General features: G+C 47.0%; 1 protein-coding gene across 3 annotated transcripts in view; it reads left to right on the forward strand.

Annotated features, from left to right (window-relative positions):
- The first annotated feature begins 333 nt into the window (after positions 1 to 333).
- Positions 334 to 26978, forward strand: part of CA12 (carbonic anhydrase 12) — a 60488-nt gene continuing 33843 nt past the window's right edge. For all 3 annotated transcript variants that reach the window (XM_081507481.1, XM_081507482.1, XM_081507483.1), the window contains exons 1-2: positions 334 to 568; positions 8497 to 8517. In XM_081507481.1, coding sequence (XP_081363607.1) covers positions 484 to 568; positions 8497 to 8517 — 106 coding nt within the window. In that variant the 5' untranslated portion in view covers positions 334 to 483. The remainder of the gene's footprint in view (positions 569 to 8496; positions 8518 to 26978) is intronic.

The following is a 26978-nucleotide window of genomic DNA, read 5'->3' on the forward strand; positions in this document are numbered from 1 at the left end:
AGGGGGCTTCTCAAGTAGAGGCAATGGCAGTCCAAGGTCGTGGCCACTGAAGCGCGTCCCTAGACGCACCCCTCCCCACTGGGCCCAGGCAGGCGGATCTCTCCCACACCCGCCCGCGGCTTCCACGGAGAACTGGGTTCCGCGCCAGCCCCGGCTCAAGGAGCGCCCGGGGCCACTGCACCGCGGAGAGCGGCTGAAGTCAGGGTTACAACTCACCTTGGAACTGGGGCGCCAGACCTCCCGTAGGCAGGGCGTTCTCCCCCCCACCCGATGACATCATCTGTTTGGGGCTGAGTCGCTCCATAAAAGCAGCCCGCGGGAAGCCAGGAGCCCAAAGAACAGAGGTGCTGGCCGTGGATCCCGGACTGCGCGCACAAGGTCCTGGTGAACGCCCCACCGGCCCCAGCGCCCGAGCCAGAGGGCGAGAAAGAGCTCAGCTGCCCGCAGCCCGCACTCGCCGCCCGCGCCGGGAGCCGCCCGAAGATGCCTCGCTGCAGCCTGCACGCGGCGACCGTGCTTCTGCTCGTGGTCTTAAAGGAACAGCCTTCCAGCCCAGCCCCGCTCAACGGTAAAGTTTCTTCTGCCTCTTCTTTCCGAACAATCCCGGGCGCTCAGCCACACCTGGGCAGAAGGAGTCCTCACGCGGATCGTTAAAGATCAAGTAAAATCATTTGCGGGGAGCGGAGAAGGACCTGCAAGGTCTCCAACAGCACGTTTTTACAAAGGATGCTTCATTTTCCTTTGGAATGGAGGATCTGTTCTGGTTTCGCAGGGTGGGCGGGGTGGTGGGGGGAGCGGTTTGCCACACATTGTCCTCGCATTAAAATACGTTTATGCCTTCTCTGAGTACACCCCCCACAACCCCCGCAGCGCTGCAGAGGTGGCTTGGGAATTTGCTAACCCGGGGAGGAGAAACAGAACCAGGATGTAAAATATGGTGCCCCGATCCACGTGCAGACGGCAGAATGTCTGGGGTGTTCCTGAGCAGCCTCTTTACCAGGGAGGGTTCGCACTGTGGTGGGTGCTTTCCTTTGGAGGAGAGACTCTTTACCGTTAAGTTTTACCTCCAAGTCAAAGAGATGATGCATCTCATCCCTAATCATTGTTTTTCTCCAGAAGGGCTCTACTACTCTGAAGGTGTACGTGTGTGCAAGACGTGCCCTCAGACGAGCATACATAACCTTATTTCTGAGTGTAGTTAGTTAGGGCTTTGAACCCTGAAGGGCTGGAGGCTGGTGGTGCCCAGCCAGTAACAGGAGATGGTAGAGGGGCTTGGGTTGGGAGGTGAGTTGCAGCCAGCATCTATAGTGTTAGTTGCTCAGTTGTGTCCCACTTTTTGGGACCCCATGGACTGTAGCCCCCGAGGCTTCTCTGTGCATGGAATTCTCCAGGCAAGAATACTGGAGTGGGTTGCCATGCCCTCCTTGAGGGGAATCTTCCCAATCCAGGGATTGAACCTGGCTCTCCTGTGTGTCCTGCACTGTAGGCGGAGCCTTACCCTCTGAGCCATCAGGGAAGCCAGTAGACAGCCAGCAGCTAAGGTGAGGGCTTCTGCCTGGGTCTCCACAGCTGGGTGAGCCCTTTTCTGGAGGAGTAGATGGTGACTTACAGAAACTTCCTGCGTAACAGATAGTGGCTCCTGCCCTTGACAGAATTTGCCCCAAACTGTATGGACATTTGTAGGTGCGACCATTCCTAGACCCAGGCTAGGTTGAAACATTCCTAGAAGGGCCCAGAGTGACTAGAATGGCTGCCAGTCCATATTCCCTGGCTGGGTGGTGGTGGTGAGAAGCTGGTTCTCCTCAGAGGCATGAAAGCTGGAGCCCCCTCCTGTCAGACAGCATAGTGCCCATGGGGCACGGTAGGAGAGGCAGAGGGAGCCTGGCTGTCAGCAGCTTTGTCATTTCTCTTAATTCAGTTTGAGTCCACTAGCTGGATTGATATGCTTGGTAGTTATCTTCCTCATCTGGTGCGGGAGAAAGTGGATGGGAGAAAGGAGTTATAAAAGTGGAAATTAGTTTATAAAACTGTAGACTTTGATGATATTCCTCTCTGAAGAAAGCTGCACTGAAACCCAAAGTCTGACTTGAAATCTCCCTTTTAGCTCCAAGACGAGAGAGAAGCCCTTTACTGACCCTCTTCTGAAAGCCTGTTTCTCCCCTCACTCTGGGGGCAGCTCCTTCTCCCTGCTGTGCTTTTCTGACCCTCTGGATCCTCCTCTCCCCCTCCTCCTTGCCCTTCTCTCTTTTCTGTTCTTCCAGTTGGGCTGGGGAAAGTTTTCAGTAAAAAAAAAAATCTACTTTCACTCTACACTGAGTCACCAGCTTGCTTACCCCCTTGATTCTAAGAACACAGCTTTTTTTCTGTTCTTCCTCAGGCAGGTTTCTTGGCTTTTTAGTCAGAGCAAAACTCACTGAGATGTAAAGTGTCAGTATTAACCCAAGTGTGGAGGAGGGTTAAGCTGGGCAGTGGGTGAGAAAGTGGTCTGCCCTCTGCCTGCGTGCATGCTAAGTCACTCAGTCATGTCCAGCTCTCTGCAACTCCATGGACTGTAGCCCACCAGGCTCCTCTGTCCATAGAATTCTCCAGGCAAGAATACTGGAGTGGGTTGCTATGCCCTCCTCCAGGGGATCTTCCTGGAGCACCTGAATTCTCAGTGACTGGCACTGGCAAACCTCGGGGTCAGGGAGGGAGGGGGCATAATAAAAGTCAAGCATCTTCCAGAGATAACCAGGGAACTGTCAGTTGCTGGGGTAGGTGGTGGGGGAACATTTCTATGAATTTTGCAGAACCTGCTCTGCCTGGGCCTGATGTCTGGAGAGCTGGGCAGCTTTGGGCTCCCCAGATGTCAGTTAGTCAGGGAAGGTTTTAGCACCCAGGACAGGAAGCAAGCAGGGCTCAGAACCCCTGACCTGAATCTTTGTAAATATCATTTCCTCTGAAAGCAGCCAGGATGTTCTCCCTGCCTGGGATAAGCTGGGACTGCAGGTTCTAACAGGCATCCACCTGGACCTACCAGTTCAGGACAGAACTGATGACCTTCTCAGAACAGACGCTCTCAGGAAGCTCCTGAGGTGCAACCACAGGGAGGGGCCTTTGCCTGGCCTGCCTTGGGAGGGGAAGGGGGGGGCAGTTTAATTCTGTGAAGACCCTTGCCCCTACAGCAAGAGGTGGGAAACCAGGAGGGGCCATTTCCAAATAAAGCAAAGGTGCACCCTTCCTTTATAAAGTTTTTTTGATCTCAGTTCTAGCAGACAATGAACCAAACTGGGCAATGACCTTCATCCAGTGAGACCCCCCTGACTAGATCACCCTCCCCTTCATTTTACGGTGCCTCTCCTCTCCAGACTCCGGCTTTCGAGCCCCTCCAGACACGGCCATTTATAGCCAAAGCACCGAGTCTTGAGGTCCAAGCAGGGTCACTCAGAGAAACGAGGGCAGGAAAGATTGCTCTGCTGCTTTTTAAGAACATGTCCCCAGGCCTGTGTCACCGCCTGAGCCCTTACAGTCCCAGAGGCACGCGATCACACTGAGCTTACCAGAGCATTGTGCTGATGCCTCATCTGAGGGTGAGCGCTGCGACAGTATGGAAGCCTCAGCTTAGCAAGCTTTGGGGAAGGGAGCAGAAGGTATAGGCTGTTAAGGCCATGGTTTGAATTTGGTGCAGGTGCAATTAACATTTCTGACCAATGCAAGACCGCTCAGCGGTCGCAGATGTCTTTTCCTGGTGGCCTCCAGGATCACTGAGTGGCCTGTGTCTCTCCAGGGAAGCATTGAGATGAAATTCCCTGTTCCTTGTGAGATTTTACATCCTGGGCCTCCAAGTGCTCTGGCCAGCTAAGTGACAATCCTCTGGCTTCCTCTGCCTCTGAAATCCATGGTTGTATTTTAATAAAACCCCTCAAACAGAAGGCCAAAGGAAAATGTTCACAAAACTGGTTTGAAGTTTTCTGTAGCTTGGTTCCCAAGCCATACTTTTTTTTTTTTCTTCCCTTTTCACTATTGTTTCAATAAGAGGCTAGCAGTAAACTTGGGGATCACATAGAAGTTTGGGCTCGCCATGGTTCTGAATGTCTTCATCCAACTGCTGATTCAGATGGGGTGAATTAGGGACTATTAAGCCCTGTCCAGTCCATGGCAGGTTTCAGGAGGTCTGTGGGGTCCTGGGTACTTTCATGGTACACATCTTTGCCACAAGCATTTTCAAGGCATAACTAATCGGCCCATAAGGCAATTTTGCTGTAGAAAGTAAAATAATAAAAAGTAAAAGCAGGACATCAAAAAAGACATAATGAACAGAAATAGAGTCAGGTGTACAAAAACTTATGGTTACTCGGGGGGGGAGACGAGGAGGGATAAATTGGGAGATTGGGATTGACATATACACACTACTATACATAAACAGGTAACTAATAAGGACTTATGTAAAGCACAGGGAACTCTACTCAATACTCTGTAATGGACCTATATGGGAAAAGAATCTTAAAAAGAGTGGAGATATATATATATATATATATCTGACTCAGTTTGCATACACCTGAAACTAGCACAACACTGTAAATCTACTCCAATAAAATTTTTAAAGGACATAATGAAACACAAGAAATACATAAAAATTTAAAAGCCTTTCTTACAAATATAAAATATTTGAATACATTTAAAAATGTATGTAGATTCATAGTAATACTGTGCAAATAACTGATTTTATCTTGTGGGCTGTACCTAAGCATTTGCCTTTCAAGTCTTTCCTTCATAGTATTTTATACTTTTTGTTTGTTTGTTGTTGATTCATCTCCTCAATCAGCATCGCACTTTTCCTTCCTTAAGAGAGAGATCAGTTTCCAAGTATGAGGGTGCATGTTTGTACCTGAGCTTTGTGTTGCAGTGTGAAAGCCTCTACCCTGTGGTGGATTCTTGGCATCTTGTCACCTATCTGTTGATAGATGTTTCAAAGCTGTGGGAAATGTTGGCCTCAAAGGTTGAGGCCCTTGGCCTCTTTTTCCTCCAGTGTAGTGTGTTTCAAAGTAAGAAACCAATTCTTGGCGCTAATGATCATCATTGGTCAGCTGGATAAAGCCATCAATAACATCACTAACTGGAAGAAATGCTAATGCACTGGAATGCTAATGCAGTGGAAATCCAACTGCCAAACCAAAAACTGTCAACCAGCTATTTGATCTTTCATGGCAGAAATGTCTTACTGCCAGTTAATTATGCAACAACAATTTGTGGCAAAAATGCTTGTGGCAAAGAAGTTTACAGTAAAATAAAGAAAAAGGAAAAAACTCACAGAACAAAAAACCAACACAGTTCTATGGATCTCCTGAAATTAACTATGTGTTCTAACTAAATTTCTTGTGTTCAAGCTTATGGGCATTTTTAATGAGGAAAGGCAGCAAATACTCTAAGGGGTCTGGACTACCCCCTCTAACTCAAAAATTCTCTAAGTTATGGGAAGTGATGGGAAATGTGGAGAAATATTTCTTAACAGGCATTGATCCACTTTGCCTTATGGTCTTTCATTGCTTTATCTAGAAATCGAGGAGATGGGTGTGTGAAAGACCCCTTAGTCCTTCTCTTCCAAAGTGGGCTATCAACAAATAATGCCTAAACCTAAGCAAATCATGAAGGCTCAATATAGGTATATTTTTATAGAGTTGTGGAGATAATGCCAAAAGAATCATGTTAAAAGAATTCAAAGTGGTTGCCATAGGAAACAGGAAAGTGACTCAGGAGTGTCAGGGGACTGATATTTCATTGAAAACGTGATATGGAGAGAACCATCTGAGTCTTTAAACCACATACAAGTGTAATTTGAAAAAATTACCAAAAAAATTGAATTTGAAAATTAAAAACACTGAGACAAAGAAATGAAACAGAAAAGCAATTTAAAAAAATAGGTGATGAACCAGTTTACAAAGAAAAACAAGCAAAACTCTCTTAAGTTTTTCAAAAGCACAATTGGCCTGAGTAGGAAATGCCCAGTTGTGAGAAGTGAGCACCAGGTGACTGGTCAGGTAAGTTTTACTGCAAATCAGTTCCCAAGAGAGGAAGGAGATGTGAGTCTTCCTCTTGCAGCTTGACCCTGGTGGGCCCAGAATCCTGGAAGCACCTGCTGAAGCTGGGAGACAGAAACATAGGAGTTAACAGGCCCCTCCCTGTGATGTGTCCTGAGACAGACACCCCGAGTCTCAATTCAGGGGCTCAGGCTCTTCCTGGAGATGAAGAGGGAGGTTGTGTCAAGAGCATAGCTCCACAACGACTTTTTTTTAAAAAAATTGAAGTGTAGTTAATTTCCAGCGTTGTGTTAGTTTCAGGTGTACAACAAAGTGATTCAGATACATATATACATATATATTCTTTTTCAAATTCTTTATCCTTATATGTTATTACAAAATACTGAATATAGTTCCCTGTGCTATATACCATTGACCCTGCTGGTTATCTGTGCAATGACTTTTTAAAACTATATTTAGTTGTCAGCATGAAGGACTTTTATGAGTGAAGTATGTGAGTGGGAGGTGACAGGTGACTTTCATTACACTCCCGGCGGGACCTCTCCTCCACATTGCCGCCACCCATGGAATTCTAACTCCAATGATGACGGTGACAGCTTCCTCAAATAAAAACCTTCCTTTTGGAATGAGCTTGAACTCTTCTCTAGGCTGTGTTGTTAAGTGGGGGAAAAGCAAGATGCAAAACAGCACTTCCCAGATGCCAGCATTTGTGTGAAAAAAAGAAGGGAAGAGAATACAGATACCTGTATGCAGTCACACTGTGCAAGGGTTCCATCAGCTGTGAAACTGGTTGAGTCTAATGAAGCAGGGAGGTTGGGTGGCAGGAAGTGCTCTCACTGTGTTCCTCTTGGCGGCTTTTGAGTTTTGAGCCTTGTGAATTTATTAACTATTTGGAAGGTGAAAAGTGGCTTTTCTAAGATATACAGGAGGCTTCTGATGAAGAAGCCCCTCCCTGACCCCTGGACCCCTGCAGAGAATCACCACCTTGTGCCTCTCCTGGAAGCACAGGTACTCTGAGAGGCAGTAGTTCCAACACAGACTCTCAGAAAGGTGTTTTTTTTTTTTTAATTTTTTTCTTCCAGTTTTATTGAGATATACTTGACATAAAGCACTATATAAATTTAAGGTGTCTGGTATAATGATGTGACATATATTTCATGAAGTGATTATCACAATAAGTTTAGTGAACATCTATTATCTCATACACATGCAAAATTACATAGAATTTTTCCTTGTGATGAGAACTCTTTGGGATTTATCCTCTTAACAATTTTCATATGTAACATACAGCAGTGTTGATTATATTTATCATGTTGTATTAACACATCACATTCCTAGGACTTATTACTGGAAGTTAGAACCTTTTGGTCACCTTTATCCAGTTCCCCCTGCCCCGACCCCTTGCCTCTGGGAACCACTAATATGATCTCCTTTTCTATGAGTGAGTTTGTTTTTGAAGTATATTGACCTACAACAGTATGTTATTTCCTGATATATAGATTAGTGGTTTTTTCCTATACATTTAAAATATGTCACCATCCACAGATACTACAGTTATTGACTGTATTCCTCACATTGTACGTTTCACATTGGTGACTCATTTATTTTGTAATTGGAAGTTGTACCTCTTAATCTCTCCTACCTATTTATTTCCTCTCCTTTATGCACCTCTCCTGTGACAACCAACTGTTTGTTCTCTGTATCTATAACTGTTTGTCTTGTTTGTTCATTTTTTTTAGATTCCACATATAAGTGAAATCATACAGTATTTATCTTTCTCTGTCTTATTTCACTTAGTATAATACTCTCTAGGTTCATCCACGTTGTCATAAATGACAATATTTTATTCTTTTAATGGCTGAGTAATATTTCATGGTGTGTATGTGTGTGTGTATCTATCTATCTATCTATCTATCTATCTATTCTACATCTTTTTCATCGATTCCTCTCTTGATGGGCAGCACTTGAGTTATTTCCATATCTTGGCTGTTGTATATAATGCTGCAATGAACATGGGGGTGCATATATCTTTCCTAATTAGTTTTCTTTTTCTCTGGATAAATACCCAGGAGTGGAATTTCTGGATTACTATCATATGGTAGTTCTGTATTTAATTTTTTTGAGAAACCTGAATACTCTTTTCCATAGTGGCTGTACCAATTTACATACCCACCAACAGTGCAAAAGGGTTTATTCCCTTTTCTCCACAGTGAAAAAGTTTGAAGTTCTCAGCATCTACCTCCTTTTCAATCTCGCCCATTTAAAACTAAAATCTGGGGAATTCCCTGGTGGTCCAGTGGTTAGGTTTCAGAGCTTTTACTGCTGAGAGCCTGGGTTCAATCCCTGGTTGGGGAACTAAAATCCCACAAGCTGTGTAGCATGCCCCCACCCCCCAAATAATAATAGTAAAATCTGTCATATTTTCTCTAACTTGTCCAAGCTCAATTGTACTTAACTTCCTTTGTTTTCTTCTTTGCAGGATCCAAGTGGACCTATATAGGTAAGTAGCGATCTTTATTTTTTTGAAGAGATGGCTGTATTTAATGAGAAACTTCTTGTTTTGTGGAGATTATTTAGGGGGTTAGGGAGAGCAGTTCTGGTCTTGTTAAAGGCGGACACAAAGTCCTCCCTAGAGACTTGCTCCGCACGGGTCACAGACAGCTCTTTCTCCGAGGAGCTGAGCCTGCTTTGTGCATTCGAAATGCGAGTCACAGTGTCAAGGTTTTCAGATTCCTGCAAACCACCCAGGTGAGGATGCCCAGGTTCCCTTCCGACTGCAGGGGCCCTAAGCAGGAGAGTGCCCTTCTCCTCTGTAGGACATTCATCCTACAATAAACAAAGAATAAAGGGCTCCTTTCTGAAAGTTAGGCCCAGGGCCCAGAACTTAAGCTGCCAGTGTATTTAGCATTAACTTCTTGTTGTCATGTTTGTAAGCAAGCAAGGGACCAAGCAGTGATGGTCAATCCTCAGTTAAAGGGAAATGGTTGTCTTAAATGCAGAGACAGGGATGTCAAGGGTGTGCAAAAGGGTTTTGAGATAAGCAGCCTGAAATAGGCTCAGCTCCTGTGTATGCAGTGAATGGGAACTGGTCATCAGCTGGAATGGGGGATGAGGGCCAAGCCCCAGGGTCCGCCGGCAAGTGCAGGGATATTAATAATGTCTTGTTTGGGACTGAGTGACAAGGGATATGCAAGAGAGACTGCTGTGGGGAGCAGGAGGGTGGAACTGGCCACATTGGCACAGGAGGGGTGGTGACAGGCAGGGAAGTTCATTACAACAGAGGAAGCAGAATCCAGAGAGAGATCTGACTTGGCTTTTCTAGTTCGCCTTTAGAGGTTTGTTAGCCCAAGAGGCCTAGAAAATTCCCTGAGCTAATCAGTTAGTTGCCTCCAGGCCAAGGTTTCCTGGCCTCTAGCATTGCAAGGCTCCATCACTGCTAACATCCCTTACTTATTATGTGCAAAGCACATTGCTAAGTGGGTGGATAATTAGAAGCGTAGGCTGGTAGGCTGTGGTCTGTAGCTGGGAATTAGTTAAAGCTCACAATTCAAAGCAGAATATAATAGGTAATAAAAGCAGATAACAAGTCAACGGTTCAGTGCTCTGACGGTTCAGAGAAGAATGCTAGGACTGGATGGTTAAGAAAAGCTTCCTGGAGGAAGAGGGCTTTCACGTGGACCTTGGGGATGGGGAAGGAAGTGCTACTGGCCACTTTGATGATGGCATCACGAGTGGAGGCAAGAAAGAGCAAGATGGCATTTGAGGGAAGACATACAGAGACGTTGTTACGGGGGGAGGGATAGACTCTAAGGTCAGAAAGATAGGGTGGGTCAAACAGGGCAGCATGGAGGAGGAGGCCAGGCTTTCCCCACTTTGTCTCATGGATGGAAGGGTGGGGTCGGGGGTAATCTGTGTTTTAAGGAGAGTAGGGGGTGATGGGGGGATGTAAGAGAAAAGATAGGAGAGAGGCAGGAAGACATTTGGCCCTTGAAGAAACACCATTCTGTGTCTTAATGTCCAGTTTACAGTGATGGCAGTAAGAGGGCAGGGCGGGGCAAGAGCCCTGAAGAAGGAGGAATCCACAGTCTGAGTATCAGCCTGCCCCCCACCCCACCCCACCTCACCCCTCCGCCCTGGGCAGGCATGTGGGAGGGGACAGGAGCAGGGCAGGTGCGAAAAGAAGGGGGGACTTGAGGTCTGGACCTCATTCCATATGGTTTGGTGTAAACCCTCGGGGTCTCGCTTTCTTCCCACCTGTGACTTGGGGAAGGGGTTGTTTGATCAGTGTTCCTCAAGCTATGGCTTGAGGTCACCTGCATCAGAATCACCTGGAATGCCTTCCAGATATGCAGATCTCTGGGCCTCAGCCTGGACCTGGGGGAGGGAGGGAACCTGAAAAACGTGTCTATTTCAGGCGATCCTTAGGCAATCTGTTAGAGAACCTCTGACCAGATGATTCCCAAGACCTTTCTAGCCTCAGTCAGAGGAAACCTGCCCCACCTCTTCTTCTGACTTCCCAGGTAGAGTGGAGACACCAGTCACATCTCTCCAGGGCTCCCTGCCTAGGATAGGCTACAGAGTGTAGCAAGGAAGTCATGAAGAGTGGAGAGACACCATGTCAAGAGGTATAGGAGGAAAATCTTACTGCCACTTAGGCATGACATGGGGCTCCCTGGGGAGGGCCTCTGTACAGCCATATTGACTAATCCAGAAGCATTTCTTCCTGACCCCTGGTGTTGGCCAGCCCTCTGTCCCTCCTACCCCAGACAGTTAGGGTGGCTCTTTGCTGAGGAAGCAGAGGGCAGAGTCTAAGGATGCAAGACATGCATGGGGGTGAGCACAGAGGCAAACCTGGCTTTTTATTAGTGAAGTGAGCACGCACGTGCTGTGGAGTCAGGTCAGTGGGGGCCCATGAAAGAGGCCGGATGGAGGATAGCTAAGGAGGCAAACAGGTCCAGGCTGGCAGCTGGCATCAGTGTTCACAGTCACACAGGTAAACAGAGAGCCTGGCATAGATGCCAGGGGGAAATAGTTTCCAAACAACACGGGCTGCACTGAATGGGGCAAGTCCAACCCAAGGCCGTGTGCTGGTTTTCCCAGGGCACAGACCTCAGCTACTTTGCACGTAGATGCCGCTGAGTCATCCTGCTCTGTGGGCCTCCGGCTGCCAGGAACACATGGCAGGACTTCTAGAAGCACATGGAAAGGGAATTCAAGCCCCTTCCCCTCCACACTAAGTCACTGGACTGACCTCCCCAATGGCCTCTTAGAGACAGGAGGACCATCTGACAGCCAGGATGGGGCCAACCCTGCCCCAGGTGTCCCTCCTGGGGGGATAGAGCAGCATTGGGTATGTGTTGGCATGTGCTGAGTCAGTGCCCTGCCCCCTGCAGTCAGTCCCAACACGATCCTGCTGAGCCACCAACTCTGAAATGGAGGGCAACTGCAAATCAGGCTGATTCACAAGGGGAGGCTGGACTCCAGCCTGTTCAAGGGCTGTTAGAAAGCAGAATAGGGGTGCCCTTGGGTGTGGAGGTGATTGGAAGAAGGGTATACTGGTCACCTTCAGTTCCTTGGTGTGGGTGCTGTGTTCAGTGTATGAAAAGCCATCAAGCTTACTTATGATACATGCACTTTTCTGTATGTATATTATATTCAATAAAAGAGTTAAATTCCAGCTGGCTGGGAGAGTCATCCTTACCCGGATAGAGTTTTCAGCCCTCCCACAAGAAACAACCAAAAAACCCTCAGTGTGTTCAAAACAGCAGAGCAACTGAAAGGAATGACTGTACAGAAACTAATGAGCCAAGAACACATCATGTGAACAGAGAACAGATCTGGGGCTCCATCCCTGAGGATGCCAGACACTGCTCTGATGGTCCTCCAACCTGAGTAGTTCAGAAACAGACAAACGCCACTGTTCACTATTTGGGAGAAATAAGACAAACCTTCATGGCTTCCCAGGTGGCGCTCATGGTAAAGAACCCACCTGCCAATGCAGGAGATGTAAGAGACATGGGTTCAATCCCTGGGTCGGGAAGATCCCCTGGAAGAGGAAATGGCAACCCACTCCAGTATTCTTGCCTGGAGAATCCCATGGACAGAGGAGCCCAGTGGGCTACAGTCCATGGGGTTGCAAAGAGTTGGACACGACTGAGTGCCTTAGCATGTATGCACATCATGGGAGATGGGATGTAAGGGGAAGAGGAAGTCAAGCTCCTGTCCTGGCAGGTGAGCAAGCCCCATTTCACCCTGAGTTAGGGCCCTGAGGGGCATTCACCAGACCAGCCCCTCCATTCTGGAGTGGGGACTCTGGAAAGATGGCAGCTTAGCCTGGGGGTGCCAGGTACCGGGCTCATAGGCCCTCCTGCCCAGCTTCTTGGCCTGGGGCAGGACTCCCATGACCAGGCACTGCCACCGTGTTCCTCAAGCTGCTCTCCTCTCTCCCGGACAACAGATGCTTTATCTTAAAGGATTTCCTTCAGGAATTTGGAAGGGCTCCTCCATCAGGGTGAACCTCATTGGTTCTTCAGGCTCCCACCTCCACCCCTCTTCTGTCCTAAATCTGCTGGAATATTTGGTTGCTACAATCAAACTATCCCTGGGATTCAGGACATTCTTCCTGAGCTAGAACTAGACATGGGACACATGCAAGGAAGCTAGGAGGAAGAACTCTTTCCTCTCTCTTCTTTAGTAGTGGTTAAAGATACCATGTGACTTCATGATCAAAGGCAATATAAAAAACAGACTAATAGATAGCTAGCGGGAAGCTGCTGTATAACACAGGGAACTCAGCCCATGCTCTGTGATGACTTAGAGGGGTGGGGTTGGGGAGTCTCAAGAGGGAGGGGATAGATGTATACATGGAGCTGATTCTTGTTGTACAGAAGAAACCAACACAACATTGTAAAGCAATTGTAATCCAATTAAAAATAAATGAAAAAAAAAGACTATCACTTAGAACTAAAGGGAGAACTTAAAACAGCAGTTACGGAACATATGCAATTAAACGGCTGATTTCATTAAGGAGAACTCTTATCTATACCAAAGGTAGAGCCTGGCCAACTCACAGAATCCCAGTACCTTCTCCCCATGCCCACTGCCAACCTGAGGATGAATGACAGGAGGCACAAAGCACTCCTAGGGGAGAGAAAACCAGAAGGGCCAGAACATGTTTTTCATACCAGGGAACTGAATCGCTATGCCTGCATCTTGGGGGTTTCCCTTGAGGCTTAGCAATCCTACCCGCTATGATTTATTCATTAAATCCATGCTATAGTTCCAGTTACTTCTAGTGGAAGTTGTGACATCCAGGATCTGCCTGGATGTGCTGTGGTCCACCCGTTTGTCATCATTTCTCATCTTTCCTGAGTTGCAGAATTGAGGTCTGTGTGTTCTGGGTGCCTGCATTTTCATGTCCACAGCTGGCCTCACCAACTGGGTGAAAAGATAGGGAAGCTAGCATTTGTTCCTAAAGGCGGGGGTGGTGTCGTGGGGGGTAGGGTGGTGGCGGCGAGGGGTGGGTGAGGCAGAAAACCAGGAGGAAGAAGTGAAAAGTGTACAGAGCCCAGAACCAGGCAGACCTCCTGGAAATCGCGGCTCGGCCACTTTCTGTGTGAATGGCCTTAGGAAAGTAACTTAACCTCCCCGGACCTTGGTTTTCTCAACTACAAAATGGGAGTTGTAACAGCATCTACCTCAGTGGCACCAGGATGGGGCAGCATCAGCATCCCCTGGGGCTCAGGATGCTCTTCCCAGACACTCCGAACTGCAAGTGAAACTCATGGGAGGAGTCTGGGAGAAAACCCGCAAATGCTTCACCTCTGGTCCTTTAGCAGCAAGGAAAGCACCATGGATGACTTTGTTAGAAACACAAGTTCTCCGGCCCATACCAGATTTACTTCCAAATCAGAAACTCTGGGGCTGGGCCCAGCCCTCTGCTTTAATAAGTCCACCAGGTGATGCTGATGCACCCTCAAGTTTGAGAATCTCTGTTCTCCCCAAGTTGTGTGAGGATGCAGTAAGATAATGCACAGAAATGGGCTTGCACTGCTTGGTGCATAGAGTGCATGCAGTGGGGCCAATCACCTTCTTTCCCTTCGTGTCGTGGGGTTATGGTGGAATTCTATTAGCTGATCGGTGGTTAACTGCCTTGTCAAGTCTACAAGCCCAAACAAACCTGAGAGGTAGATCTTAGAAAGGATCTACCTCTTCATGCTTTTCTGAATTGTCTGAGTTTTTAAGGGTGAGGAGGATTCCTTTTAAATTTTTATTATTATTTTCTTAGATCATTCTTCAGCTATATTGAGGTATAATTGGCAAAAACTGTGTATATATTAAAGGTGTCCAATGTGATAGTTTCATATATGTTGTGAAATGGTCACCACAATCAAGCTAATTAGCACTCATCAGCTCACATAAGCATTATTTCAGCTCAGTCGTGCCCAACTCTCTGTAACTCCAAAGACTGTAGCCCGCCAGGCTCCTCTGTCCATGGGATTTCTCAGGCAAGAATACTGGAGTGGGTTGCCATTTCCTCCTCCAGAGCATCTTCCCAACTTGGGGATTGAACCAGCGTCTCCGTGGTCATTGCATTGCAGGCAGATTCTTTACCACTCTACCACCTGGGAATCCCTACCTCACATAATTACCTTTCTTTTCTTTTTCATTCCCTACCTTCCTCCCCACTGGCAACCACCTGTTTGTCCTCTGTATCTATGACTGTTTATTTATTTTTTAGACTCCACATATGAATGAAATCCTACCACATTTGTCCTTCCCTGTCTGACTTGTTATCTGTCTCAGCATACTACCTTCTTAAAAAAAAAGAAGCGTCAGTCACTCAGTAGTGTCTGACTTTTTGCGACCCATGGACTGTAGCTCGCCAGGTTCCTCTGTCTATGGAATTCTCCAGGCAAGAACACTCTAGATTCATCTATATTCTGAAAAAACAAAAGGAGTTTCCCTTGTGAGAAAAAAAGGGATTGAGCAAAAAAAAACCCCAAGGGTTCCAAGCTCTTATCCCATGGGCTTCACATGCCAGAAAGTTCTTCCCAAGCTTGTCCTTCAGACATGTCACCCTGGCACTTTCCTGGCATCTACGGGACAGATATCCAGTTCCATAGCCATGGCCACCTCAGTCATGCAGCTAAAATCACTGGAGCATCCCTGGCTGCCCCGCCCAGCAAATGCACTCCTCCTCTCTGAGCCTCTGGGCTGAGCCTTGATTTCTGGTTTAGGAGTGGAGCTGGGAAGAAATCTGGGGCTGGGCTACAGGGAATTCTGAGCTCTATAAGCCCAGCCCCATGCAGGGTCCCCCACACACCTGGGGCAGAGACAAGCCTTGGAACTGTGGGGTGAGAGCTGCCTGGGAGGGGGTCTGCCAGGGGCTCTGTGGGGCCTCTGGCTGTGCTCAAACTTGCCCTTTCTGCTGCATGCTGGTCTCAAGCCCCAGGCAATCAGGTGAGGGCAGGGCACATCCCTCCAACAGCCAGTTAAAGCCCTTGGCAGTCTATCCCCAGCATGAAGAGAGGGGGGAGAGAGCACCTGGGGTAAACCAGATCAGAAGGAACGATTGAAAGCAAAAAGGCTGAATTCAGAGCTGATGAGTGAAGGTGCCCTGGGCAGAGAAGGTCTGGGTTTTCATGGAGAATGGATCCGAGGTTACCGTCTCCTCAGAGGGAGCAAGGGCCCCCTCTCCTGCTGTTATTGTCTTCCTCTGCAGGGGCAGAGCGGGTGAAGGGCACAGGCGCTGCTGGGGAGCCCAAGAACACAGCTAGCCACGCCACATGGCCAGGAAAGAGAGCCAGCACCTGCTCTGGACAAAAACCTGTACTGTAGTGATCTCAGATGCAATTTTTTTTTTTTTTTTTACATTATAGCAACTCTGTAAGTGGGATATATCTTATAATCCATGGTATCTAGAAGCAATGAAATATGGTAGCTGTTCCACAAATACTCACCAGAGAAGTTCCCTGTTAGATGCTAGGAGCACAGAGAAAGGAGCTGAAATGATTTAATTTCCACAGCTAAATAGTGAAACAGTGGGGGCAAGAAAATGTAAAACTAATGGCTCGTATGCATAGCATAGAGGAATAATGAGAAATCATATTAGATTTTGAACTTGAACTTCTTCCAATTTTCAGTCAAGCCACAGTTTACTTATATGCCTAAGTGGTATTAGATCAGTATTACAAATATTTTTAAGGAAAATAAGTTAGGTGCTTATCTTTTTTTTTTTGGTCATACCACATGGCTTGTGGGATCTTAGTTCCTTGACCAGGAATTGAGCTGGGCCATGGTGGTGAGTGTGTAGAGTCCGGGGAGTTCCCATAGCTATGTGGGCTTTTCTTTTTTTTTAGTTGACAAAAGTATTCCTTTAAGGTACAAGCTTTCCAATCACCTGGCAAGTATGTGATTTTTGCCAACCAGGAAGGAACTAGGACGTGCTGCCACCTCCTTATGTCCATAAAGGTTGACTCAGAACTGGCATAACGCTAAATAAAATAGTTCATTTAGCTCATTTTAGCTTTCTAAATGGTTTTGCAATCATTAGCTTGAGACTACATCAGCTGTGTGACTTCTGAGTGAATGGGAGGAAACCCATCCAGACCTTGTAAGGATGCCTGTGGTTAGTTTCAGGGCAAACAGTCATGATGCCCCCACCTCTGGGACAGTTGGCTCAGAAAGGGCTCCCTGGTTATGACCAGAGTGAGTCTTGCTTACAGCAGGGAATGGTGACACTGGTGAATGGGGCCTGGGCTTTTGTAGTGAGGCCCCTGCTTGGCACCCCATCTTCTGGGAACTGCATGAGAAGTGGAGAAAGGAGGAAAGGTGACTCTGAAGGTTGTGGAAAAAAGAAGTTTTGTAGCAAGTCTGAGGCACTCACGCAAATGGCTGTTTCCTCTTTTGGCTTTGGCCACCAGGAAGCCCAGAGGCAAACTCGTGATTCCAACTTGAGTAACTGCCCATTCTCCTGTGATCTGTAAATCTAAAGATTCTTCATTGATGATGCCCTTCTAGTCCACAGGTGTTTTTCCTGATCCAGAGTGTTATACAAATAAATTTCTGGAATCGTTATCTAGAAAGGACCAGAGAGTAATGGTACCCTACACATTCATCACTCTTTTATTCTGCCCGCCTCCATGGACACCACTATTTAAAAGGTTTAACAAATTAATCTATTAATGAAATAATTTTACCCAATTGTTTCCTAAAATTTTTGTTCATATATTTATTTGGCTGCAACAGGTCTTTAGCTGTGACATGTGACCTCTTAATTAGGTACAGCATGTGGGACCTATTAATAGTTCCCTGTCCAGGGATTGAACCTGTACCCCCTACAACAGGAGTGTGGAGTCATAGCCACTGGACCACCAGGGAAGTCACCCCATTTTTTTATTAGTCAAAGACAGATCTGAAAACAATCAAAGTTTTAAGTTAGCCCAAGATAACTGATACATATTTATTCCACAAACATTTATAAATATTAAATGCCAAGTATTAGACTAGATGCTGAGGAAATGATGAACAAAGCGTGAATAAGACTAAGAGTCTGGGAGAAGACAGTGAATTAGATAGGGCCTTACAGTGCAGAGAGATGACGCATAGAAGAGAGTGACTTTGCCTAGTGTCTTGGGAAAGAATCAGAGAAGGCTTCCTGGAGGAGGTGATGTCCAAGCTGAGGCCTGGAAGACATGTAAGAGCTAGCCAGGCAAAGGGAAGAGGTTAAAAAAGCTTTGGGGTGTAAGGGATCAACTAGGCTGGTAGGTCCAGGGGACCAACAAGGATCTCAGGGAGGAGGAAAGGGGCTGGGGAGATGGACCAGAGAGTGAGGGGCTCATGAGCCGGCTGGAGTTGGGACCTCACTCTGGAGATAGCAGAAGACAGATGGAGTATTTTAAGTAGAAAACTGAGAAAAGCATTTTAGAAGGATCATCTTGGCTATAGCATGGAGAGTAAATTGAGTGTGAAACACTGGAGGAAGTGGGGCCAGAGGGACACAGGAGTCTGAACCAAGGGAGGGGCAATGGGAGTCCTGACCTATTGATATAACTCAGCCCGAAACATAGACACCTAATGTTGTCATTGGCTGGAGCAACCTGATTGTGGATGAGGGCTAGTCTCTGTTGGGCTGCGTGAAGTATTCAAATCAGCATCCACTGCCATTGCTGCCCAGGTGGGACCCCAGTGGGGACCACTGATGCAGCCAAGCCCCATAATAATTTGCAGATGAGGCAACAAAAACTGAGAGTTGTCAACTGGCCCAAGCATGAGAAACTGAGCAGAGACTGGCATCTGTGTCTCCTGATTTCAGTCTCGTGTATTTTCCCAGACATTTAGCGGATGCTCATTTTATGCCAGGCATTGTGTACTCTGCCCGACACATCACAACACTGAGCAAAAGTCACTGAGGAAATGCAGTGATTTTTCAAAAAAGTAAATAATATAGACTTGCCAGAAACAAATTGTGCCAAAATAACTTGCTTTTCTTCTCTGTATCAGAGTGAAAGACTTAGCGGTTGAAGAAAACACAATAGACTTAATACCCGTTGACATAAATAAACATTTGATACGGTTCCTTGTAACACACTCATGAGAAATGTAGATCAAAGACCAACGCGGTTGCTAGGGAAAAAAAAAAAATCAATATCCTCAAGTCATCCTTACTGTAGGCAGCACACAGCTGGGAGAGATGACAGGGGTCCTCCAGGGGCCTTAATGACCGTTTTCAGATTCCTGGGAGTAGGATGGACAGCTGAAGGAGTCAGAAAGAAGAGTGTTGGAAAGAAGAACAGGGAATAGATGCCAGAAGGAGAAAAGCAGGTCAAAGAGGGCGAGTGAAGTGGGGCAGAAAGGATGCACCTAGTGAGCAACATCGAGTGAGCGCAGCCGCACTGCAAGGCGGCGGGACCGGATGAGAGCTGCTTGCTGCCCCGCTCCGCCCCGTGCTTAGTCCTGGTGACTCGGGCAAGAGGTGTAAGCATGCATTTACACATGCGCATGCACGCACACATCCACATTCATGTGCATCTATCATACATTCTCAGAAGTGTCCTTACCCCACACTCAACCTCCATCTTCTGCACCTCGAACCTGGAGTGAGGCTCTCCGCTGGTTTGAGCTACCGGTACGTGTGTTGACATCTCATTGCACACAGCGGTGCTGGGGTGAGTTCTTACAGCCTGCCCCTCGCCCCTGGGTGCTTCTTTCTGGCAATTTCCCAAGAGTCTCCCAGCTCTCTCTTTTTTTTTTAATTGGAGTATAGTTGCTTTACAATGTTGTGTTAGTTTCTGCTGCACAGCAAAGTGAATCAGCTATATGTATACATATATCCCCTCCCTGTCGAGCCTCTCTCCTACTGCCCCATCCTAAGCCTCCAGGCTTTTTTTAATCTTTTATTTTGTATTGGGGTATAACCAATTAACAATGTGTGACCGTTTCAGGTGAACAGCGGAGGGACTCAGGGACCCAGTCCTACATATACATGTATCCATTCTCCCCCAAACCAGCTCTTGATGAATCTCTTGGTGTAATGCCATCAGCAAGGCTAGAGTAGGGAAAAGCCCCATTACTGAGTAAAACTGAGCACAGAAAGTCTGTAGTGAAGACTGTGTGTGCAAAGATGCCTGGTCAGAAAACTCATTATGGGGAAAAAATTGAGAACTGCAGGAATTTAATGTTGTCCCTTCACTTAATTGCCTTGATAAGCATAGGTACCTCTTGGGTTAACAACCAAGTGCCCCTCTCCAGCTAAGGCTAACGTGCCAGGTTATCACTGGAGAATGTTTTCCTCCATGGTGGTGTTTGAGCACAAACCTGCTGCAAGCAAGGCAGTGTTCGAGGGGTACGGAGTGAGAAGGAGCCCTTTCTTGTCTCAAGGGGAGTTATCTAGAAGGACATCAGCATAGTGTGTGGGGAGTGACACCCTGCCCAGCAGGCTGCTCGGGCAGAGGCACAGAGCCTAGCCCAGGAGAGGAGCTGGAGATATACTTGTTGAGTGAATGAGGAAAGAATGGTTTGTTTCTCTCTTTGCTTTTGGCTCTGGGTGTCAGGGAAGGCACCAGGGAGAAGGTGGCACTTGATCTGGGATGGTAGGATTTCAGAGGTGAAACCGGTCTGAAATGAAACGCCACATCTCCATACATATCTCATTAGAAGTAAAAGGAGACATGCACAGAGCCCTAAATTTGTTTTCTGGTGAGGTGAAAGGGTGGACTTGCTTTAAAAGGTTGGAAACAGCCCTTAAGGGAAAAAAAAAAAAAAAAAAGACTTGAGACTATTCCATTTAGAAGGGCCTGGGAACCAACGTGTCTTGGGAGTCCATCACAAATAGACACTGATCTTAAGCTACCACATTTATTCCTCCCAACAGCTCTGGGGTCCTGCCTGGTGGGTGTTACCACATTCCTTTTGTAAGGGAAGCTCAGGGAATCTAAGAGTTGTATTCAAGGTCACACAACCAGTAGGTGGTGGAGCTGTGATTGGCAGCTTGGTCAATGGCTCCAAAGCCCTTGACCTTCCTACTGCATTTCACACCCCTCTGGAAGGGAGATTTTGACAGACTTTTTTTGGGCTCCAAAATCACTGCAGATGGTGACTGCAGCCATGAAATTAAAAGACACTTACTCCTTGGAAGGAAGGTTATGACCAACCTAGACAGCATATTAAAAAGCAGAGGCATTACTTTGCCAACAAAGATCCATCTAGTCAAAGCTATGGTTTTTCCAGTAGTCATGTATGGATGTGAGAGTTGGACTATAAAGAAAGCAGAGTGCCGAAGAATTGATGCTTTTGAACTGTGGTGTTGGAGAAGACTCTTGAGAATCCCTTGGACAGCAAGGAGATCCAACCAGTCAATCCTAAAGGAAATCAGTCCTGAATATTCATTGGAAGGACTGATGCTGAAGCTGAAACTCCAATACTTTGGCCACCTGATACAAAGAACTGACTCGTTGGAAAAGACCTTGATGCCAGGAAAGATTGAAGGCAAGAGGAGAAGGGGACGACAGAGGATGAGATGGTTGGATGGCATCACCTACTCATGGACATGAGTCTGAGTAAACTCTGGGAGTTGGTGATGGACAGGGAGGCCTAGCATGCTGCAGTCCATGGGGTCACAAAGAGTCGGACACGACCAAGTGACTGAACTGAACTGGAAGGGAGACAGAAGTAGCCTGGATGAAGATCTTCAGGTGTGAGAAGAACCATCAAATGGCAAGTTTGAGAACAGAGGGAGCAGCTTTAAATAACAGCAAGAGTGCTGTAGGTTAGATATCAGAAGGGACTTCCTCTTTGTGAAAGCTGGCAGGTGAAGAATGAGCTCATAGCAGGTCAACATTGAGGGGCCAGTGAGCCTTCACTTAGGTCAGATTCCACCCTGGGGAGCTGCAGAAAGCTCACGTCTTTTATCAGATCCCCTCTTTTTGTTATTTCTAGACGCCCCCAGGAATGTTGACAAGGTCACAAATCCCTGCACTGCTGTTTCTCCCCTTTAGCTCTGGACCATCACCAGGGCTTATCCGCTGGTCATCTCTCACCACCTGATAACCGCCACCCACTGCCCAGGCTCCAGACCCTCCAAAGGCTACTGTGGGGGAGAATGTGAGGGTCAAGGTCAGCGGCAGCCTGGCTGGTTCCCGGCACTGATTTGGGTCTCAGTCACCACATCTGCTAAATTAGAACATACTGCCTCTGTCCTAGGCTTGTTATGCACTTTAATTAACACTTGCTAAGCATGTAGAACTGGAGAAGGCAATGGCAACCCACTCCAGTACTCTTGCCTGGAAAATCCCATGGACGGAGGAGCCTGGTAGGCTGCAGTCCATGGGGTCACGAAGAATCGGACACGACTGAATGACTTCACTTTCTCTTTTCACTTTCATGCACTGGAGAAGGAAATGGCAACCCACTCCAGTATTCTTGCCTGGAGAATCCCAGGGACGGGAGCCTGGTGGGCTTCCATCTATGGGGTTGCACAGAGTTGGACACGACTGATGTGACTTAGCAGCAGCAAGCATGTAGAACAGTGGTTGGTGGACTGTGGCATGGGCCAAATCCAGTCCACCACTTGTTTTGTAAATAAAATTTTCTTGGAACACAGCTACAGTCACCATTCACCTGTTTGCATATTCTCCATGGCTACTTTAAAAAAAAAAAAAAAAAACAACAGAGTTGTGTAGTAGCAACAGAGACCATATAGCTCACAAAGCCTAAAATACCTGCTATCTGGCCATTTGTAGGATATGTTAGCCCACCTCTGATGCAGAATGATGTCTGGCATGTAAAAGTACTCATTAAATGGTCACTTAAAAAAAAAAACAACTCACTAGGCCTTGGGGTTTAACAGAATTTGACTGAGGTCCTGGGGCAACACAAAGAGCATCAAAGAAAAACCTAAAACGGGTGTGTCTGTCATCGGTGCTCCCTGAGGGCAACCACGATCTCTGACCCTGGGATAGCCTACCATCAGTCCTTGGCACCAGTCCTGCCCTTCTGGCCGTGACTCCTGTGTTTCCTCTTTCCAGAGGCCAGGCCCCAGGATGACTGACAGTGAAGAGTGCTTCATTCTGTTTAGAAAAACCTCCTCTGCGATGTGTGATCTGTGTGGTCCAGGCAGGGCTATCACAATAGTCCAGGGCTTCTCAGCCTCTGCACTGCTGGCACTGGGGGCAGCAGATTTCTTTGCAGGGGGCTGTCTCTGCACTGTACAGTGTTTAGCAGCATCTCCGGCCTGCCCATGTACCCACTGGATGCCAGCAGCATTTCCCCCTGTGATGACACCAAAAATGTCTCCAGATGTCACCAAACATCCCGAGGGGACAAAATCGCTCCTGCTGAGAACCACTGGCTTAGTCTGTAATAACATCACAGGTGAGGCACCGATATTCCAGTCCAGGGTAGCTAAATTCCTAGAAAAAGTGTTCTTTGCAAGGGCACAGACCTGTTAAAGACACATCCAATTTATATCACTGGATGGCTAGACAGAAGGCTTAACATTTTGGCCTGAAGCACCAGCAATGGGACTGTTACAGCTGGGGCTGCTCTTTCACAGCAACACTGGGTAGTTACCTGCCTCAAGCCTGGGTCCCTAAGAGGGCTTGGCCAAGCGCCCTGTCCCATAACACGGGAAGGGTCTCCCCCAAAACAGATTTCTGGTCCCTCTCCCAGATCATAGAAAATGCTTATGTACTCCCTGCCGGCCCTGCCCCTTAGCACGTGCAGATTTTCCAGCTTCATCCATTTTACATCCTGCTCCTCCAAGTAACAAGAAACTGCCAGAGGCTGTAAAATAACAGGCTATTCACTGATTCACTTATTCTTTTACTGATCCTTAATGATTCCCTTTGTGGGCTGGTCACTGGGGCTCAGAGACAAGCAGGACACAGCCATGCCTTTCATGCACTGAGAGCTGGGAGAGCAGACACGTAAACAGAGCAGATTAAGTCCTAGATAGTGTACACTGGCCCTGGGGACACAAAGGTGGGGCAGAATTCCTGCATTTGGAGGGGGGTGACTTGGCTGTCAGGCTTGCCTGAGGAGCTGATTCTTGAAAGACAAAGGGATGAGCAGGACAAGGAGTGTGCCTTCGAGTTTACACACATGGGATAAGGATGGCATTCCACTTCAGAGCTCCCAAACCAGACAAGAGTGTGGGGTGCAGTCAGAGACTCAGGATGGCAGCGTGCTAGAGTGGTGATATGGGGAGAATATTCCCCCTGGGAGCAGAGGCTCTGACACCTTTTGTTCCAGACTATCTTTTCAAAGATGTTTATGTAGGAAATCATCCTGTAAGATCAAGACAGTGTCTCCTTCCAGGGCAGAGAGCAGATTGGTTTGCTGCCCAGGAAAATATTGTCTCTCTTGGAGGCGAATGTTGGGCGAGCTTGCTAACTGCCTCCTCTAAACACAGGGGTTTCTTAAGCTGGGAGGGACACTCATCATGTTGAGCAGTTTGCAAGCGCAAGTGTCACAAGGCCCTCGTTACATCACCCTGTGGATCTGAGCTTAGGAAACAGGTGCAAATGTCACTCTGCCATCCCTGTGAGTATTAAACTGTGCTTCGACTCAGGAGTCTTGTGTCTTCACCAGCATCTGTGAAACTGTGGCAGGCTAACTTGTTAGTCTGGGTGAAGTCTTAGACCCCCACCCCCACTTTTTTGACACATGGTAGTGTGGGAGAAGCAAAGGCTGCAGTGCAGGGGTGGAGATCACCAGGGGCTTCTGGGCTGCACTCCAGACCTTGGGATTAAGCCTGAAGGCTTGAGGAGCCACTGAAGAACTTTCAGCAAAGAGATGTCTGGATCTGGATCTACCTTGGGGAGTGGAGGGCTCGAGAAACAAGGCCAGTGAGGCCTATAGATATGGAGCTATGCGTCTGATTAGGATATCCAGTGGGGGCAGATGAAGGCCAAGTTTAAAAGAAACTCAATACGGGGCCTTGACAGCATTTTTTCTGAATTGGAAGTCAATTAGGATAATCCATTGCATTTATTTGTGGTCTCTTTAGAACTTTCATGCCCTTGACATTTCTGAAGCATATAGACCAGATATCATGTGGAATGTCCTTCCATTTGGGTTTGTCTGAAGGTTTCTTATGAGATTCAGGTTGTCCATTTTGGCACAAAAAGTACAGAAGTGATGTGCTTGGTGTGTGTGTGTGTGTGTGTATACATATATACACACATATATATAATATACATATATATGCCCACACACATACATATGTATACATATATAGACAATGGAATATTAGCCATAAAAAGAATGAAATAGTCATTTGCAGCAACATGAATGGACCTAGAGATTATCATACTAAGTAAAGTAAGTCAGAGAAAGACAAATATCATACGATATCACTTATATACGTATACGGAATCTAAAAAGATGATACAAATGAACTTACAAAACAGAAATTGACTCAGAGATATAGAAAACAAACCTATGGTTACCAAAGGGGAAAGGGGGGAGGTATAAATTAGAGGAGTTTGGAATTAACAGATACACACTGCTGCTGCTGCTGCTAAATCGCATCAGTCTGTCCAACTCTGTGCGACCCCATAGATGGCAGCCCACCAGGCTCCTCTGCCCCTAGGATTCTCCAGGCAAGAATACTGGAGTGGGTTGCCATTTCTTTCTCCAGTGCGTGAAAGTGAAGTCGCTCAGTCGTGTCCAACTCTTTGAGACCCCATGGACTGTAGCCTACTGTTGTGGTCCTTTAATGGACTGGAACTTGGGGGTACAGAGTCGACCGATAAGAAAAGAAGGAAGAAAAGAGGCTGATATTCCCTGGTTTACACAGTATGCCAATATAACTCTAGGACAAAGAGCTAGCACTGTCTACGTAGGCTCAGGGCGCCCTCTCGAAGAGGTCTTGAAAGCCCGGGCAAGTAAGTAGACACAGTGGACACCTGTGCTCCGTGGAAGCAGCCTGAAACGGAGAGAGGGAGAGAGTGAGAGAGTGAGAACGAGAGCAAGGGAGAGAGAGGGAGAGAGAAAATGAGGAAAGACAACCAGTCCTCTGGTGGAACAAAGGCATTTATTCAACATATTGTGGGCATATATATACTATCTTACCAGATAGCCCTTTTTAGCAAAGATAGGGATCAAAGATCTAACAAGTCATCTAGAAAGCCGGAGGCTAGAATCATTCTCAAGAGAGGGGGTTGTAAAAGTTACTTTACATATCAGAAAGGAGGAGACTTGTAAATGGCTGCTGTTCACCGTATGGAATTTCCATACGAATGAGATACATGAATTTCTATTATCCCCGAAAGCCAGCTTGCCGGCTCTCTGGCACCTGTATTCAGGTGCTGTTAAGGAACATAGAATTCATGCAAGACTGAAAACAGCACACAGGAAGCCTCCTGTTAAATGTATCCTGACAGCCTACCAGGCTCCTCCATCCATGGGATTTCCCAGGCAAGAGTACTGGAGTGGGTTGCCATTGCCTTCTCCAGACACACACTACTATATATAAAATAACAAGGACCTACTATATAGCACAGGGAACTCTATTCAATATCTTGTAATAACCTATAATGGAAAAGAATCTGAAAAAGAATATATATGTGTGTATATAGTGTATACATATATATACATATATATATATATAAACTGATTCACTTTGCTGTATACCTGAATCTAACACAACATTGTAAATCAACTATATTTCAATTTTTTTAAAAGTTTAAAAATAAAGACAAAATATTGTCCTAAAAAAAAAATACTGCTAAGAGAGGAAAACTGTCACCTCCCTGTGCCTGAAAATGGGGGCCAGAGGAAGGAGTAGACTGTGACTCCTGGCTTTTGGCGGGTGGGTGGCAATATTAGCTGAGATAGAGGACCTCGAAGGAGGTGGAGGTGGTTTTGGGGAGAGGAAGGTGAGAGAGGGAAAGATGGCAGGTTTGGTTATTTTTCAGATTGTCTGTCTGCCTGTCTGCCTCCCCTCTCCAGTCATGTCTGATTTCAGGAGGCCTGATTTAAGGAGGTGTCCCATAAGTGATGGCTCTGGAGCTCAGGAGGAAACCCTGACAGGGCAGAGGTTGTGCTGAAGCCATGGGAGGGGACAGGATTCCCCCAGGGGAGTGTGAATGAGAGAGAAAGAGCCAAAGACAAAATCCATGGGACAGCTGACATGAAGGGCAGGTGGCTACTGAGAGCACAAAGGGGCAGGAGAAATGGGAAGACCGCTCAGACAAACAGTATCCCCCAAACCCAGAGAGGAGAGGTTCAGAAATGAGTGGGATCACCGGGGCCAAGGGCTACAAGAAAAATGAGGGCTGAAGAGTCTATCGAATTCAGTGGGAGATGGGCCTGGAAGTGAGAGTCCTGGGGCTGTGAGATCTCAGTGGGGAATGGAGGTGCAGAAGTGAGCAGTGTAGACAACTCTAATACGATGTGTGGCTGCAAAGAGGCGGTGAGGGGGACTTCCCTGATGGGCCAGTGGCTAAGACTCTGTGC

This window comes from Giraffa tippelskirchi, chromosome 7, assembly GCF_054371585.1.
Source record: "Giraffa tippelskirchi isolate mGirTip1 chromosome 7, T2T-mGirTip1v1.2.pri, whole genome shotgun sequence".
NCBI lineage: Eukaryota > Metazoa > Chordata > Mammalia > Artiodactyla > Giraffidae > Giraffa > Giraffa tippelskirchi.